This window comes from Liolophura sinensis, chromosome 1, assembly GCF_032854445.1.
Source record: "Liolophura sinensis isolate JHLJ2023 chromosome 1, CUHK_Ljap_v2, whole genome shotgun sequence".
NCBI classification, from domain to species: Eukaryota; Metazoa; Mollusca; class Polyplacophora; order Chitonida; family Chitonidae; genus Liolophura; species Liolophura sinensis.
In genome coordinates, this window is record NC_088295.1 from 7,657,423 (window position 1) to 7,676,328 (window position 18,906).

Consider the following 18,906-nt stretch of genomic DNA (forward strand, 5'->3'; position numbering starts at 1 on the left):
AACACAAGGGTGCTATGGCTGACACTTGGGAGGAAACACGGCTATTGTCACAACTCTGGACACGAGGGTGGTATGGCTGATGCTTGGGAGGAAACACGGCTATTTTCACAACTTTGGACACGAAGGTGCTACGGCTGATGCTTGGGAGGAAACACGGCTATTGTCACAACTTTGGACGCGAGGGTGCTATGGCTTATGCTTGGAAGGAAACACGGCTGTTGTCACAACTCTGGACACAAGGGTGCTACGGCTGATGCTTGGGAGGAAACACGGCTATTGTCACAACTCTGGACTCGAGGGTGGTATGGCTGATGCTTGGGAGGAAACACGGCTGTTGTCACAACTCTGGACACAAGGGTGGTATGGCTGATGCTTGGGAGGAAACACGGCTATTGTCTAACTTGTAACTTATGTTCTGACAATACAGATAATCCATTACACCTCCTGCTACAACATGACAAATTAACAATGTCTAATTTATGCCGACATGGCTCCCCACTCCAGCTAGTATCAGCCTACCGTAATCAGCCTTCAGTCAAACGAATGAATGACACAGTCCTGAACCGAGCTGCCACATCGTTAGATTTCTCACTGCAGTCAAATGTTTATTGATCCTTTCTGCTTCTGCACTTTATTGGTATATCAGCGAAAAATTAGTGATGTGACGTATGCTGACAGTGTGAATATTGCACACATTTTTAAGACACATCAATAAGAAAAGAAAGTAAGAATAGACGGATTACCGCTCCGGACTAACAGATTTTAATGTATTTAGATGGTGATAATTATTTAGCCTTGCAAATCGCTAGCGAAGACTAAACACCTACTGAAGATTATAAGGCATCATTTACACCTATCATAAGATAAAACGCCCTGCTGGACAGATTCCCAGGGATATTCAGGACATTAGATGTGCATTACAATGCCCAGCTGTGACTTGGGTCATTTTTCAAATACAGGTACAGCATATGCCTTGTCGTGTTAGCATAATCTGGGATAATCAACCATCTTTTCAGGGGTTGACAAGGTAGTACTTGTTCACGTTTTAGATACCCTGGGTTACCCAGGCATGCAAGAAGGCTTCCCTGGATTTGCCAGATATGACTTCTAGCCATCTAAATCATATTTTATGGCTGTATACATGTACCTTTATATCCATTTATATCCTGCTGAAATCCGCAATATAGAACCGCAGACATGTCCATACACATCCACTCATAAAAAAATTGTTTAAAAGATGTTCTGGTGGAAATGCTTAAATATGATCTGTGGCTGTAGATATATCTGAAAGTTTTCTTTTGGGATGCCCAAATATTGCCATAGACATGTCCCTAAACATGCAGGGGCCGATCCCACTAGACTATTACCTAAGTTAAAATTTAAAACCTATTCACAATGGTTATCTTTTGGTACTGGAAATTGAAATTTGGATACATTTGTCTTTAGATCATATTGATGAGGTGGACAAAATTTTGATTTCTAAATCCGAAAGTAAACTTTAAGATCGTATTTTAAATTTTCACTTACATCAGAAATGCCTTTGTGGAGTCTCAGAGATGTTCTTGGGCGCAACATGTAAATGTGTATGTCTGCTACATACACGCTTAGATTTCAGTAAAATCTTCAACAGTGCCCAGATATGGTCTTTGTCTACAGACATATCTGAAAGTAGCCACATACACAGTTTTCCCGTGCAAAAATGTCCAGAAATAAGGTTATTGGCCGTAAGATCCGTTAACATACAGGGACGAAATACTTCTTCGGACAATGACCAATACATCCAGTCATTGTTTTCGAAGATGTTTTAAAAACGTCCAAGAATGACTTTTGGCAGCATATTTGTCCTGAAACTTAAATGCAATCTACAGAAACAACGTACCGGATTGTCTAGAGAGTGATTTTAGAGATAAACATGGGATGCCTAGATGTGACATTACCGTCAGATGCTCCGGGATGTCCTGACATGGTTTATGGTCCCCCACGATGTACGGCATTTTCCCAGGCAAAGCTTGTGGCTTTTCAGTGTGGTATTTTCCTAACTTTACATTTTTATCTATATCTTTGTAAACAACCAAAACAACATTCAGTTTACGGGATAAATTTTCTATAAATATGTATTTAAACTTCTCTTTATTTTAGCGATATTTCTATATGCTGCATAGGGCGCCAGAAATCCTGAGCAGTTTTCTTTGGGAACCTATGGAACAAGCTTTAATACATGCTAAAGATAATTTTCGTCTTTTTTTTTAGGAATTTCCAGCTTCCATTTTAGTAATATTCAGTTTACTGTAGAGCTAATATCGGCTGCAAAAATTCTTTCAGTGCTTGTGACAAATCTATATGTGCGTAAGTAACTAAATCGGCTTTACCAGTGGCTCTTGTGGGTATTACGAATATTTGCCGACAGACATTGATCTGGCCATCTGTCCGTCTGTCTGCTTTCCAATATGAGCTACATGACCAGCTTAGGTAATACTGCCCCTGAACAGCGTCCCTGTGGTCAGCTTACCTCCTGCTGTGTCACGTTTGCGACCGCTGATTGGATGGTTGTCTGTCATGAATGTGTCCAGCCAATGGTATGATTGAAGAGAGCGGACGTGGCGTCGCAGTAGCATCCCAAGAAGAGAGAAGTAGGTGCGGCTATAGGTAGAACCTAAGCCTTATAATCTGAAGTGCCTTGGTGGCTGGTGAGAGTGCCGTTATCTACGCCCTACATCTACTTGTGCCTATTATGATCCGTACGAGGACGTACTAGTGGAAAGCTGCCCAACACGATCATTCGCCATGCTTCCTTCTCAGTCAGTTTCACTTTTTGTAATATGCCGTATCTATAGTTTATGTCTCTGGGATAGATTCTGGCGCGGCCGTTGGTGATGTAGCCAGGCATTGATTTTGCATTAAATACCAATGGCGACCTAAGCCTGAACCATTGGGTCTCGAATAAGTATATCTTTATTAGCCATTCAGGTTGTAAAAGTGGCCGCGGAAACAGTATGTATCGATTTAACCACAGAGTTTAGATAACACAATTGGACAGTCTGAAGAAACCCCATAAGAGATATATTTAGTACTACACAATGTGGAGGTTTCTCTTCAGTGTATGATGCATTGTACACCTAGCAGTTTGCTACTTGTAAGCCATTGCACCATCGACCCGCCGCTCTCGATGGAGGCCTCAAGCAAGCCCAGCCTAGGTGCCATCTGGGCCCTATCAGTCTCCACTGGTTCACCGTACCCATCGTCCAGAGACTGTAAGTGTGTCCTTACTGGAATGAGACGATACAGCTCTCTAATTTTACTTCCTTACAGTATGAAACAAATTCCGTTCACGGTGCCTTCCACGGGAATGTCCACGACGGCCCGACGCTCGGACAGCCGCTTTCTGGACGAGACCAGCACTGGCAGCGGCTCGGAGCCCGCATCCCCAACAGCTCTGAAGAGACCATCCGTGGAAATACCAGGTAAGTCGTTCACAGCAGACTTGTGTTAAGCTAAACGATGGAAATGAAGAGTTATACACATCAGTAGTCTTCCTCGACATTCCGGTTTTCTTCACTCATTAAACTGATAGAAATATCGAGTATGGTGTTATACAACAAATATAGAAATGAATACGTAGATAAATATATAAATACATAAATAAGCAAACAAATGGAACAGCTACATAAGAATGTTTAGATATAGGGACCACGCTGTTATCAAGGTTGAAAATAATGTTTGAAAATAAAATACTCAATTTAGATCATTTAATATATACGGCTTGAAACAGCTGTTGAAGGGCACAAGAGAAGTTCACAAGAAAACTAAAACTTGGGGCGACCAGTAAACTGCAATTGATTTGAGCTTGTTACAGCATTTCATGTTAGTTTATTAGTTATTGGAAGAGACATGCTTTTCATACTTCTTCTATTCATGTATTTGTTACCCCGTTCAAAATGAAATTCAAAAGTCCTAATTCATCCTTGATAGTTCTCTGCATTCTTTTCTTCGTGAAAATCGAATATCGAAATCGAGCACTATTTTTATACAATGTGGGTTACCTCCTTTGTCGGTGGAATTGCCTTATGTATGGCCATATGGCGATATACCTACCCTAAGTTATGCGTATCACAGAGAATGTGAAGCTGTTCTCAGGATCAGGAAAGAGTCGTACCTCAGAAGTCTGAACCTAAGCTTTGTTTACTTGGCTAACTTTATCACTACTCAATGCGACTTTGATTTTAACACAAAGTGTAGCTGGTAGGCGCAATCTACTGTGGTCAATATGAAAACTGATTCTTAGGTCAGTTCTAAGACAGTTGATTACGGCACATATTTGTGGGAAGCCCGGTCAGATGGTGATGATTCAGCCAAACATGTTATAGGTCGTTCGCGGATTTAGTGCTGTAGATATTATTCGCTTACATTTATTAAATAGGCCTCTTTGGTATTCCTGGAACACCAGAGTCCACCCATTAGTTTGTATGATTTCAAGCGTGGGGACGTTTTCCTCATGTAAATTGTGATAATAAAGTCGATGGCTTTGCGAACGAGTTGATTATTATAGCCATGGTAACCTCGCAGTGAGATGCCTGACATAACAGCTTCATCGTCTGTGGTGATTTCGAAGTCCACATAAAGTAAGTATAAATAAATCATTAATCACCATGGTATCTTTTTTGTCAGAGTGCGGCGTCAAAATTTAATTTAAAAGTTTAATTTTAGATTATCTTATTGTGGGAGACATGTATACCGTCTTCTTCGGATTAAGTCAACAGTGTCAGTGGGTAACTAGTTTCTTCTTCTGTGACATTATCTATACCATAATAATTGGGGTTAACTGGTTATCTCTCCTGGCAGTATCTGTACCATAATCGATGGGAATACTGTCATCTTGCAAGACATTACGTGTATCGGGGTAAAGATAGGGTTAATGTGATCTCGCGTAGCAGTATTTGTAAAATAATACGAGCGTACATGGGGGTACTACCATCTGCTAAGAGTTTAAGCATGTTAAAGAAGACTATCTGTGCCATTGTAGAGAGGAATTAATGTAATTAACTGTAGGGTTCTCTGTCCGAGGTACAGTGGAATTTATGTGCTCTATTAGAAAATTGTCACACAGTTAATATGATAAAATTCTAAATTTCCTTTACCTTCGTAGACATGAATAAATCATTCATGGTAGAAAGGAATTAATGTCTTCTATCTACGACATTATCTGTACAGTGAGACAATGCATTTTATTGTGAACCTAAGGCATTGGCTGCAGCATGGTAAAGAAGATTTCGTGGTATGTGTGTGTGTGTGTGTGCGTGTGCGTGTGTGTATGTGTGTGTGTGTGTATGTGTGCGTGTGCGCGTGTGTGTGTGTGCGTGTGCGTGTGTGTGTGTGTGTGTGTGTGTGTGTGTGTGTGCGTGCGTGTGTGTGTGTGTGTGCGTGTGCGTGTGCGTGTGTGTGTGTGTGTGGAAAGGAAGGGGTGGGCGTGGGTTGGCAGTACTTGACAGCCTGAATGGGTTATGCTCTTGACATTATATCTACTTGCAGGAACTGCTGAGCATATACAGTAAATTGCTCGTTTCCACATCACAGGTGAATTATGCTGTCAATTTACTACTGGTGAAATGTTATGTATATGCACAGTTCTTAGAGAATTACCCGATAACTAGCCAGCCATCTGTTAGTATGATGTGTTTTGTGTTAAGCCCTTTCGCCTTGATCTTTGTGATGTCCATCTGTACATTTCACTAAACCGGGGAGATATCTGAAACGGGTTAGTAAAAGGTGAACTTTATTAAGTAAGAATAAAATAACTGACTTCATGCGGAAAACTGTGAGGTAGCTTAGTCTTTCAGTGACATTCCTCTAGCTGGGATCAGCTGGAAACCATTGCAGGGCAATGATTCCAGGTAATGAAAGGCGGACGACAGCATCCTTGTACAAGTTTATTCCTGTAATTAACATTTCTTTGGGGTACCATATTGATTGTCCCTACTGAAAAATGGTTGAAAAGTTCTTGTGACTTGTCCATCCACCCATCTGACTGAGAATTTGACCATTTTGTTATGTATTATCATTTCCTCTCGGCATGAGAATAAGCCTTCTCCTTCCGTCGTTTAGCAAATATTGTGAGGCATTCAGTTAAATATGTAGCGTGTCCATTGATGTTAGGTGATATAAACCTGGTGAGATGTTCCACTGGACAGCTTTCTGTCTCAATCAAGCTTTAATCTAACCGTTTATTGCTATGTTTAAACATTGGTGCTGTTCAGCCTTTCTCACAATGGCCTCACTGAAACTATAACCGGAATTCTTTTCTCTAATGCGATATGATAAACCATATGAGTGACATACCGTAGAATTGGAATGCTGTTGAAAAGCAATTATGACCTCTTGCTAAAATTTTAGTCATAGAACAAATCAGCATCAATGTTTGTTGTGCAACTGTTTTTTCTAGATATTTGACATAAGCAATTATGTGGAGCACAAGGAAGCAACATTTAGTTTGTACGGCTGTCGGCGGGTAGTGTGAGCAAGACGAAAAGGCCCTTCTGTGGCTGACCATGTCGTGTTGTGAACAAGACAAAAATGTACGTCTGTGGTTGACCAGGCCGTGTTGTGACCATGAGGAAAAGGTCCGTGTTGTTACCGAGACGATAAGGCCCGTCTTTGGCTGACCATGTAGTGTTCTGACCAAGACGAAAGGCCCTTCGGTAGCTAACCATGTCGTGTTGTGATCAAGACGAAAAAGTCCATCTGTAGCTGCTCATGTCGTGTTGTGATCAAGACGAAGAGGCCCATCTGTGACTGACCATGTCGTGTTGCAGCCAAGACGAAAAGTTGCGTCTGTGACTGACCAAGACGAAAAGGAGATAGACAAGTCACAAGAACTTTTGTAGTGTTGTAACCAAGAAGAAAAGGTTCATCTGTTGCTGACCATGTCGTGTTGTGACCAAGACCAAAAGGTCAGTCTGTGACTGGCCATGTCGTGTTGTATCCAAAACCAAAAGGTACGTCTAGATACTTTGGTGTGCAAATCGATAACAAGCGAACTCCTTTTCGCTCCATTAGGCCTGCTAAATCTGCTTTGCAGTGTGTTTATCTCCTCAATTCCGATTCCGATCGAATCATATTATTGGAAAGAAAGGTGAGACGTCCTTTGTCAGTCTCTTTCTTGTCTGAATCATTCGAACCCAAAGTGAGCACCAGTTCAGCCCAACTATGGACCATAATCCAGGCCCATCGGCAGCCGCCCAAACCTTTCACCATTCTGCCAAACTGTGACCCATATTCCAAGCCCAGCCACAGCCCAGTCATAACACCTGTTCTAACAAAATATTGCTCGTGCCAAGTAACCATCCCGTCGTCCAACGCTAAATCAAACCGTTACCAATCTCCTAGGTTTAATCACCCTAACCACCCAAATCCTGGCTCCGACACATAACCACCACATCGCTTCACAACTATCACTCCAACTCTGAACCATAATTTAGCCACTGTCCACATCCACCACTTAGTCAAACAACCACCCCGTCAAGCAATCGTCAAAGCATAGCATATCTGTTGCGCCACCCCAACCACATTAACTAAAGTTTTGTTTAATGGAGTATATGAAATTAAATTTTAGAATCCACTTACCTAACGCCCAGTGAAAGTTCAGTGTAAACTGCTTAAATTGCTGAAAATCGAAATGCCGACAACAAATTTATGTAGGATGTCAACCATTAAACCCCTAATCACAGAGTCGTTGCTTTTTCTCTGTCTAGCGGGGTGGGAAGGTGTCATTGCGACCCGGATTATTGTGGAGATTGTCGAGATCTGCACTGTGGCAATGAGCGATCCACATGCAGTGTTCATCGAGTCTTTTATTGTAGGTGTTTAGTTGAAGAGCGCTTTTTTTCCACCAATGAAATACAAAATGAGAGTGTTATGGGATGGGCAGGGTAAGGTGGTGGTCTGTGGGTCACATTTGGAAATTTGCGTCCGGGTAACCCGGTTTCCATTTCCCACGTCACTGACCACCATTGCGGCCTTGTCAGGTGAGTTGCCATGTCCCTGACGAATGGCTGTGGTCAACCCTGGGCAATCCTGTTTTCTCTATTTATCGGTACGAACGCAACGATGTAAGTGAAAATTTCTTGACTACGGTGTTAAATACCAATCAAATAAATGAATTAAATAATTGTATAAAAGAGTGAAATGGAAAAATGTATGTTCATTTCGTGGTTATCGTTACATTGGCGTCTTGCTGAGTGTGAAAATAAACGATTTTCACCAGTTAGCTGGTGTTTGTAGAGACTGTGTCGTTAACTGCGAACGTCTAAGGCTGTGTCTTCAGTACATGCGTCCATATTTTGATGGTCTGAATACAAATACACGTATATTTTTCATTCCATGATGTGCTGAAGATGCTATGTTTATGAATACGTCTGGGACTATCAGCGTCCCAGTCATCGTAAACAGGCAGCGTGTGGCCGGAAGAAAGAAGTGTTTTCATGGGGCAGAAGCGGATAAAGCGTGTTCGAAGTAAAAGTTCGTGTCGTGACTTCACTGTCTCCCATTAAAGTCTGCCACTCTTATAAGTCTTTTATCTTGTTGCGAATGATCGGCATACGTCTTGCACATGTCGTCCAAGCTATAGGCCTGGCTGTTTTTATACGTCCCCATCGAGCGGAAACTGTTCGGTGCCTGGCCAGAGAAAGCCTATTTCCTTTACAAAAGGTTCCGTGGAGATGCTTAATTGTTTTAAGTGATTTGAAGCAAGACATAGGCATGGAGAACACGACAATGGTGCCTTTCTCAGTGAGGATAGCGGGTCAGTCCAACTGGCTGATAATGACATAGGGTGGTTGTCTCCTACCAGACTGTATAATTGACGGTTCTGGTGAGAGAGGGCACCATGTACTGTCTGAATTATAGGACCTTCATCTGCCGCTTTCGCCCGCTCCCATCTCTTTCCTCGGTACTCTCTTATCCGATTAATGCTGTCTTTAATCTTGAAATGGATTACTAGGTCTCTGCATCAAAGGAGTCCGTGGACAATCAACGAACACAAGGACATCGGAACGCCAAGGTCTCTTCCCCAACATGGCCCCAGATCAGAAGTCACACCGCTGATCATGTATTACGTTCATAAGTCTAAATTAAATCTTGTGGTCGGTAGGATTTATACAACACTGTGATTTCCTTCCATCAGCTCTCAATAACTTTCCGATGTGTTGATCGGATCAAACATGCGCGCTAAGGTGTTTTTATATACTTCTCTCGTTTCTGTAATCACTGCGAGGACATAGATGTCACGAAACAGGAATTAAATTGACTCATAAAATAAAATAGGTCATCCGCATTAAAACAAATAGGAGACCAATCGAAACATATAATGGTTGGTGTAAATCCCCTTGAGAACACCTAAATTAAATAATATCAGAAATCTTGTGAAAAGAAACCATTCAACAGTTTCTGCTGTCGTCGAAATGAAAGAATTCGTGTTTCAGGCGCACAGTAGTTTTTAAGTTGCACGTCTATGAACAAGCAGTGGAAGTGACAGTTTCTCTAACGTATATATCTTGGAGACGCTTTAGTTTCACCATAATGGAGGTTAATAAGCACAACGGAAATAAGGTTTTTACGTCAGTTACTGAGTTCTTGGATGTTCCCTCGATGTTTGTCATCATTTTATGTACAAATTTAATTTTAATGCAAGCTGAAATATTCTCGCAACATATGGCCTTAAAAATTATCTTTTTCGTTGTTGTTAGGCTGCACCTATTCCCGTCTTATCTAGAAGTGTAGGCAAATTACATAAATCCTTAAAACGCCTGGTTCTTCTTTATTTTCATCTCTTGGGAGAGAGATACGTCCTGTTTAATAGTTGTGTCTACTTCTGTGAAGCTCGGCTGTACAGGGTTGGGAAATCGTCAATACTTTACACCCACAAATCTGTAAAGCACGGCTTTATAGGGTGGACAAAACGTCAGTACTTTACACCTACAAGGTGCTTACAGACTCCGTTGTAATTAAAGCGCAAGGAAAACACATCTATTTTTCATTAAGCCTACAGTATTGGAGGTTTAGGGATTGCATTATCATCGGGACGTTGTGACCAGATTGCATCGCGGCATCAGTACATCCTTGATATTATTGTAAGCTGAAGAATACTTTCTTTAAAATACACCCTTTTTGAATTTTTTTCCTGTTGACAAGAGGTTCAATGATGTCTGTTGTAGTATTTATTGAATTTTTTTTTCAGGCCAAACAGGCTTGAATTATTTTGTTTACCTTAATGAAAAATTAAAACCATATACCATTCATTGTTTTAAAGTTCACCGATTTTGAATATCTCTTTTGTGTGAATTATCTTTCGTTAGAGAAGATAGTGAACCAGTCAGTACTTTCGTAGACTGATAAATCGCTCCCGCCACAGTACCGCAAGCAGTATTCCCTAGGCATACCACTTTGTAGAACGGAAAGGCTCGACCTTGTTAGAGATCCGACTTTTAGGATCATCCTAATGGTGACCGCTGCTTGAAGGCGTACATAGCTGGTTTGTGGCTATAGCAATGGTGACTCATAAACTGGAAATAATGAACAGACAAGTAAACCGATGATCCCAATTTAAGCCTTAGCCATATTAACAGCATACCCAATGAAATCTGTGGTACCTCGATTTAGTTTCATTTACCCTAATTTTATAACGTCAAGTTACCCAATAAATCTGGTTAAAAATTTGCATTTGGGCCGTTCAGAATATGTTAAATTCTTTTGTAAAATATTCTCTGTTATTTACGATAGACCCATTAGTTTGAACTATTGACAAAATATTCACCTTCTTGCTGGTCCAGTTATTTATTTTTTTTATTCTTTTTGTAATCTTCTTGTGCAGCACTTCGCCAATTATTTTTCTTCACAAGCACCTCCCATCCTCTTGATCATACAACATCCCCAACCCTCACCTACCACATCTCGTGTGTATTTCAGCCTTTAAAACATATTAATTTACAGTGAGTAGTTAATATTTAAAGCAAACCATTAACGTTTTCATAATTAAGGACCGTGTGATGTTGCCTCGATGTTGCTATGCGGCCCTAGATCTTTTATCTCCTTGTTACTATCTGACTTCGTGACACATTAGGCTAAGATTTGAACAAGAAATTGTTTGAGACTGAAAAATTACTTTGTCTTTCGTTCTTTTTTTAGTTTGAGTTAAATGATTAGTAAACACTTGAGATATTCAGCTTTTAGACATATGAGCACGTGTACAGTCTTGTGTGACATCTTTGTGTACTTGTCAAAACATCCGGCACTATTTCGTGGCGCCGATGCAGAGCTGTGGATCCTTGAAGGACAAATTGAAAAGCGCACATTATACAACTATAGCAGACACTATGACCTGATTTGCCATTGTCAAAAGCGTTGGTGTTCTATCCTTTCCGCTATAAGAGGCAGTTATTCGTGCTGAAGATGAAAAATCTCACCTAATAATTGTGGTAACTGTGAAGCTGTTTGTGCAGCTGTGTCCGACTGTAAGCTATTTGATTTCTTCTGAAGATATTGTAACTGTGGATTACTTGTAATTAGATGGTAATTACAGAAGACGCCAATTGTCAAAACCATCCGTGTTTAACAATCATTAGCTGATGAGGGTTGGATAATTCTAATTGACACCAAGCAGTTAAAACTTTGTACTTTTAAATAGTAGGGATCATATCAGGATTACATGAAACTGTGAAAAGTTTGGTTCTGTAGTCACTTGCTATAGACAAATTACACCATTAACGTTCCTGTTTAACCAGGTTGTTTCGTGGCCTGGTAAATTCAGAAGTCATTTGTTGCTTTGTAACAAATAATTTCAATTATCCGCTTGACGAACGGTCAATAAGAGCAGAAATCCCAATAGAGAAATATAACAGTCAGACATATACTGACTGCAAGACTATTTGGTGTATGTAAATACAGAAGATTGTATACGAAATATAAAATCGGGCTGAGGAAATTTGGATAAGTGTCTTTCAACGTTCCAAAATATATGACTTCTGGACACCATCTCATAGTTGAACATTATCGGGAACTGAGACCAGAATAAATCCCCTTTTTAATTCCTCCCCCTTATTCCTGTCTGCTCTACCCTCAATTTCCGGACCTTTGAACGGTATTCTACTGAGTACGCGTCAGTGACATATGGTTATTCATTCTCTGACATACTCCGGTTGACATGAATACGATGCATACTGTATGCGCTGTATATTCAGCGTAACACGACCTCGCTTCCACTGTAGACTTATCACGACTCTTTCAGGCAGAAATATTCCTTACCATTCCAAGTCGTTTCGAATCCGCAGTGGATTTGGCCCGATCTAGAGTGTACAGTACCATGCAACAAATTACAAACCCTCTGGACTGGACGAGTAATGGGTAGTCAGGATTGCGTAGGCAACGATCTGTATTTCCCAGAGACAGTGTCTAGCGGTTAGACTGGGCAAATTATTGCTATCAAGGTTTGGCATAGGTTTGTCTTTCTTGTATGTGTATACTTTTGTGCATGTGGCAATTTCTTAGAATATTCCAATACGTTTATCACTGAGAATAGCCACATTGATTTTGTGAATACACTGTCGCTTTCTATACACTGTTTTCATCTGTATGCATGAAGATAACTTTCTGTTGTCAATGTCCACACTATAATAAAAGACTTACCGCATAGAGAGGAAAATCAGAACAGGAAATACAGCGTGATAATTGGCAAATAGACACTCGTAACCGATTTAATATTGCCAGTGCCTCTTGTCAATATACCTTAGGGTTTTTTATTCCAACTGCTCTTGTAAATGCTTAAATGGTAGCAAATTACCCGGACCCTCTGACACCATGGCTTAAACAAAATAAAGTCAAAAAAAAATGCAGTGTACATGTATAAGGCGTCACTGATCTATATTGAATCACTCATCGCATTTAACATACAAGAGCATTAAAAGAATACAAAGGGACCAAGTCTCGGGAATGCTTAGTCCACCAACCTCGGATTATTCATGGTCACGACTTCATGTCGAATCGGACTGAACATTAAACGAACTGATATATTAAGGCAAGTCAGAAGGCAAGAGAAATGAATGTTTCCTTGATACCATTGTTCAAGTTGATGGGGAGGGGTAACCCGGCTGAAAGCCAGTTTCTGGTGTAGAGTGAACTCTCGAACGCGAACTAACTACATACTCCACAGAAACGTGTCTTGACAATTTAGCATAATGACTGAACGTGTATGTGGTGTATGATTGTCAAACAACAGGCATCGTGGGTTACTGGGATTAAATAAGAGGTCAAATACAGAAACAAGACGAGAAGCATTAGTTACAAATAAACGAGCCACACATAACTGGTGTTGATTATAGCCAGTTTTGTGTAGGTTTGTTTGTACAATTAGCCCTATAAATGCCACTGTTCTGTTTAAATCAGGACATATTTTGACACAGGAGAATTTGTTAACATTCAGAAAAATCTCCAGAAAAAGTTCTACAACAATATGCCTAGACCTATAAATACACCACCATGTATAGCGTCTTTGTTTGTCAAAGGCTACATGTGTAGTAGGTTCTAAGAACGGTACCCAAAACTGTACCTTATATCCCCCAACGGGATTAAATGGAACGATATTTTACATATACTAGTGCTCAAAAGAAAGTATACACCAAGACAAATACATAAAAATCGCGCAAAGTAAAAAATTGAGAAATTATCCATGATGAGCCCTATTACCCGTGTAAACGCCGATCCATCCAGGGAACAAACTGGCCCAACAAAGCAAGATTTGCCTAAACTTAGCATAAAATCGAAAAATGGCCCTTCCACGTGTAACACGACATGAACGTGCATTTTGGCGGTATAAATGAGTCGATGGGAAACGTTAGGAACACAGTCGTCAGAAAAACACCAGAGGTATGCCACGTTTGAGCCAAGTTGAGCGAGAGAGAGCTGTCGGCATGGCCCAGCAAGGAGCGACCAACGCCGCCATTGCCAGAACCTTTGGTTGCACAAGAGCAACTATCGTCAGACTTATGCAGCGACTCCGGCAGACAGGCGTTACATCCGACAGGTCTAGGAGCGGTCGACCACGCGTCACCACCCCCGCTGAAGATCGACACATCCGGACCATTCACCTCCGCAATAGGAACGTAACGGCAACGTCAACGGCGGCGACGGCACTAGGGCACCCGATTAGTCGACACACTGTCTACCGTCGACTACGTCAACACGGTATTAGGGCACGTCGACCGTATTGTGGAGTTTATCTGACGCCTCAAAATCAACGTCGTCGGCTGATATGGGCCAGGCGCGTTCTACGCTGGCAGAGGCGTGAATGGGCACGGGTAATGTTCTCCGACGAGAGCAGGTTTTGTGTGTACAAAAATGACGGTCGGGCTAGGGTATACAGGCGTGTAGGAGAACGTTTGGTGCCAAATTGCGTTCAGCAAGTTCGAGCGTTTGGAGGTGGTAGTGTGATGGTGTGGGGAGGCATCTGCGGCGATCTGAAGACCAGGCTGGTGGTGATTCATGGGAACCTCAATGCTCGCAGATACACGGATGAAGTTTTACGACCGGTTGTAGTGCCATTCATCCACCAACAGCAAAGAGGAATTTTGTACCAGCATGATAATGCAAGACCTCATACTGCAAGATTGACAAACAACTTTCTACAGAACGCCAACATCGATCTCTTGCCATGGCCGGCATGTTCACCCGACCTCAATCCAATTGAGCACTTGTGGGACCACCTGGGCAGACAAGTCAGAAGACTGCCAGTGCCACCTGTGACCGTTCAACAGCTGGAAGAGTGTCTCCAACAAGAATGGCAACCAATCACACCTAACGTCATTCGACGCCTGACGTCATCAATGCGGCGACGTGTTGTTGCCTGCATCAATGCCAATGGAGGCCAAACTCGCTACTGAGCATGATTTGAATGACATTTCCAGAGGGAAAAATGCTTCATTTGAATTTTGCAAATGTGTAAATGTTCTGTTGACACCACATCTCTTTGACTGACCATCAAACCAAACCTTCACCATTTAATGAACTGTATGTATGGACGTTTCAGGTGAAATTGAATATCCTTATGGAATTAAAAATAATTTCAAATATATTTCTTTCCGTTTTTATTTGATGTCTGATCAAACAGCTGTATACTTTCTTTTGAGCACTAGTTTACATACACATTACATTATTGTGTTCTATGATTTTTGTTTTATCAGAACAATATACGGAATACCTTCATGTCTTTATTTAATTCAGTTGAATGTAAAGACCGTGTATTGGCACATTTAGATTGGGAAATCTCTAATAAAATGTAAGGTCACATTTTGGTTGGCCTTTACGTGTTTTCATATGAAACCACCACGGTGGATTCTGTGGAGTTGAGGGAGAGTCCAGCTGATGCATATTATACTTGAATGTTGATCTGTTCAAATTAACAAATCTCATTTCATTCCAAGAATATCAGGAACTACCTCCCGACATAAGTGAACACTTTTGGTCAATGTATTTGATTTAAAATTCTGTTGTTATTTGCGTAAGAATGGGGTCTGTGTGCAAATTCCTTTTCGTTTTGCCGTGATATGCGAATATTTTATTTGGCACTCAAATTTGATTCCTTATTCTAAACCCATGTTCTATGTAAATTACTATTATCATGAATTGTGCTTGTTTCTCACAGGTGCCTATGCTCTCGGATCCATCGACCCAAGCTTATACAAAATCTGCGATGAAGACGATGACTATGAAGTGCCAGAGGATCATATCGGCCGTGTGTGGTTCGCCGTGGAATACGAAAGAGAGTCGGAAAAATTACTCGTAACACTCATAAAAGCCAAAAATCTTCCGAACAGAAGTTTTGGGAACGCCAATAGCTGTGATCCTTTTGTCAGGTGGGTTAGTGATTATGTTCCGTTCTCTGGGGCCTGTTACATTTTTATCTGCAAGAAACAATACCTGTCTGACCCTGTCCTCTCATACATATTTCATCAAACTGCAATATTTGAAGTGAAAAAAGTAGCAATTAAGTGTTACATTTTAAAGACTTTTTTGTGCGTTTTTAAATAAATATACTTTCCTATTCGTATTCTGACAGAAAACCAATTTGCAAACTTCAAGTGCACATTAAAATCGACCTTGTCATTGTAAATAATGCCAAAAACCTAAAACCAGCGTCACATGGATTGCAATTCTTCGTCGGAATTGTTTTCAACATCACAATCATTATGTGCATTATTTTCTTCATTGTTTTTAACGCCATGCACAAGAAATTTTTAACTTGTACCATTACTATCAGTATCATGAAGAAAATGGGAAAGGACGGTTTAAACCCGCACATACATACATACTTTTGGAAAACAGGTTTTTTCAATAACTCACAAGCTTTACATCTACATAATCCCGGGTCACATATCGTCAACAATGCCCCAAGGGTACGGGACAATCAACAACTTCCCTGTCCATGCCAGGGATTGAACCCACATCTCGTGTATATAAGCAACAGAAACGGGTCAAGCGTCCTAACCACTCGGCCGTCAACCACTCCTTCATTACTATGCTGTTTCCATCAGTTCTCCTTCCATGAGAGACGACATACTGTTGTGTCTTGTATATATAAACCCGACCGATGGATCTGTCCTTTCATCATATGGAATTGGGGTATTCCTTAGTTTACAGACACAATCAGACTTCTTTGTTTTATTGTTGGTATATTGAAACTGGTGGACCGCACAACTGCGTTATTGTCATTACCAACACATGCACGTCGGTGTGTCTCATTCATGGACATGTGAACATAAACTGACCAGTGACTTCCACTGCTTTTTTCCTTTTTGCTTGACGTATTTATTTGCAGATAGACACATGTTTATCGGCATGGCGTCATTTTACTTGCATGTAGATGTGAACTTACAAGAGCAGCTTGTCCTGCACGCACATCCGTCTGAGAATTAACAGAGACAGATTTGTGTGTCCTTCTGCAGGAAGTGTGCAGAATCTTCACATTGCCACCCATTCAGAAAAATGGAAGACGTCTTTAGTTTTCCTAATAGACGTACAGCTGATCTCGACATGCTAACAACACTTGGCTCTGTGCAGAAAGCCTGGACATTCTCTGGGAACGGCACAGCTCTTCCATTACCATGATGGATGTGTTTCAGGCTTAAATCTGTTTGCCTGATAATTAGTTAATGATACTTCCTTGCTCCTCACTGCTAACTCATGCAGTAAGATCTCGGTCTTGGAATCTGCGATCATGTGGTCTGATTGTTGCTGATGTTCAGCATCTTGAATTTCTGGCATCCCTTCTTGAATTTGCAAGATATACGACAGGTCATGAAAGGAGGCTCCATCCTGTCGCCTGAGTGTCCATGTGTCCTTCACCTACAAACCGACAAACCTACAGTCGCCGTGTACGATGAGAACTTTATACGACATATTTACTAAAACAAATCAGAAAAAACAAAATTGCCATGGTTGGATTTATCCTATTATCCAACTTTCCACATTGTTGAATTCCAAAATTGTAACATTTAACCTTCGGGCTATTACAATGTTGGTGTAACAGTCGATATAACCAGTCGGTACAGCTGTACAGTTGTTTTAATTCAGATAACTAATTTCTGTGACCGATTGGTTAACGTGCCAGTGCGACGCACTATCCCATCATCGACTCACCGATTCCGTCACTGTGAATTCATAACCAGCTTCCTCATTATATACATGTGAAGGTCTTTCGGTAATCTGCGGATGGTCGTGTGTTTTAATCTGCCCGGTTACGTTTCACAATAATTTTGGTCGCCGTCGTTCATGTATGAGTGACGTATTCTTCAGCACGGCGTAAAACGTTAGTTAAATACCATTAATTTTTCGTGCTACCCTTATCTGTTTTAGAGATAATAAATTATAATTGACTTGTTTAAAGGGTAGTCGGTAAAATGAGCCCTCTGTGAGGGTGACGCATAATTTCAAAGCAAACTTGTATCGAGACGAAACCTAAATTCAGAGTGTAAAAGCTGTTTGTGAGCCATAAATCGGCCAGTAATTTGTGTCTGGCGAGATGCTGACTTTCCCCAGTTTTGTAATTATGAGGTTCCAACAGTATATTTCAATGAGTCGGTGTTGTTTCATTTGAAACTGACCGGGCGCTTGTTTTCTTTTGCCTGAGTAACATCAACCAGAATGCTTGCGTGATTGTAGTTATACGACGAACGGATACGGTTATTTGACAAACTATTTGGAAGAGCAAATGCCGTGTCACAAGCAATAATATCCTATCTTGGTTTTTTTTTTGTTCAGTTTGCGACCATAATGGTCAGTGTCCAATAGGCTGAAGCGAGAACAAAGCTTTAGCTGGAATGTATGTACTGTAATCATCATGTGTTCTACCTAGTTAGAAATAATGAGACTTATACACTGTGACAAGAATGAAATACCAACATAAGGATGTACATGAGTACATTGCATTGGAGAGATATTAACATCACAGCATATTCCATTACTATACGATAAAAGTTTCTGTGGAGGAGAATGACAAATGCAGGCATTAACCTACGCTCACAAACTGTCGGTATATTCTGTGGTATACTTCCCATGATGATTTAGAAGATTTACTTTAGAACGTGTGCGATACATGTTTCATTTCAACCAGCTCAGTTGATTAAGTTTGTTCTACTTAAGCACAGCACGACATCAACTTTGTCCGTTCAGAGCATGGGTTACGCGTAAACCCGACCCCATGGTAAGCTTATGTAGCCTCTGACCCATTCTCTGATTGGATTCATTTAGAACATTGCTACACATGACGCGACGACGTACCCCAGGCTAATAACATACGACGAGCTCAGTTTATCAGGATGTTATGTAACCCGATCCTTCACATGAGGTTGGCATAACGAAGTACTGCTA

At 40.9% G+C, this 18,906-nt stretch overlaps 1 protein-coding gene across 1 annotated transcript in view; it reads left to right on the plus strand.

The window, feature by feature from the left end:
- Positions 1–18,906, plus strand: part of LOC135481972 (synaptotagmin-15-like) — an 82,416-nt gene that overhangs the window by 46,247 nt on the left and 17,263 nt on the right. The window contains exons 3-4 of the mRNA XM_064761767.1: positions 3,310–3,461; positions 15,683–15,893. Coding sequence (XP_064617837.1) covers positions 3,310–3,461; positions 15,683–15,893 — 363 coding nt within the window. The remainder of the gene's footprint in view (positions 1–3,309; positions 3,462–15,682; positions 15,894–18,906) is intronic.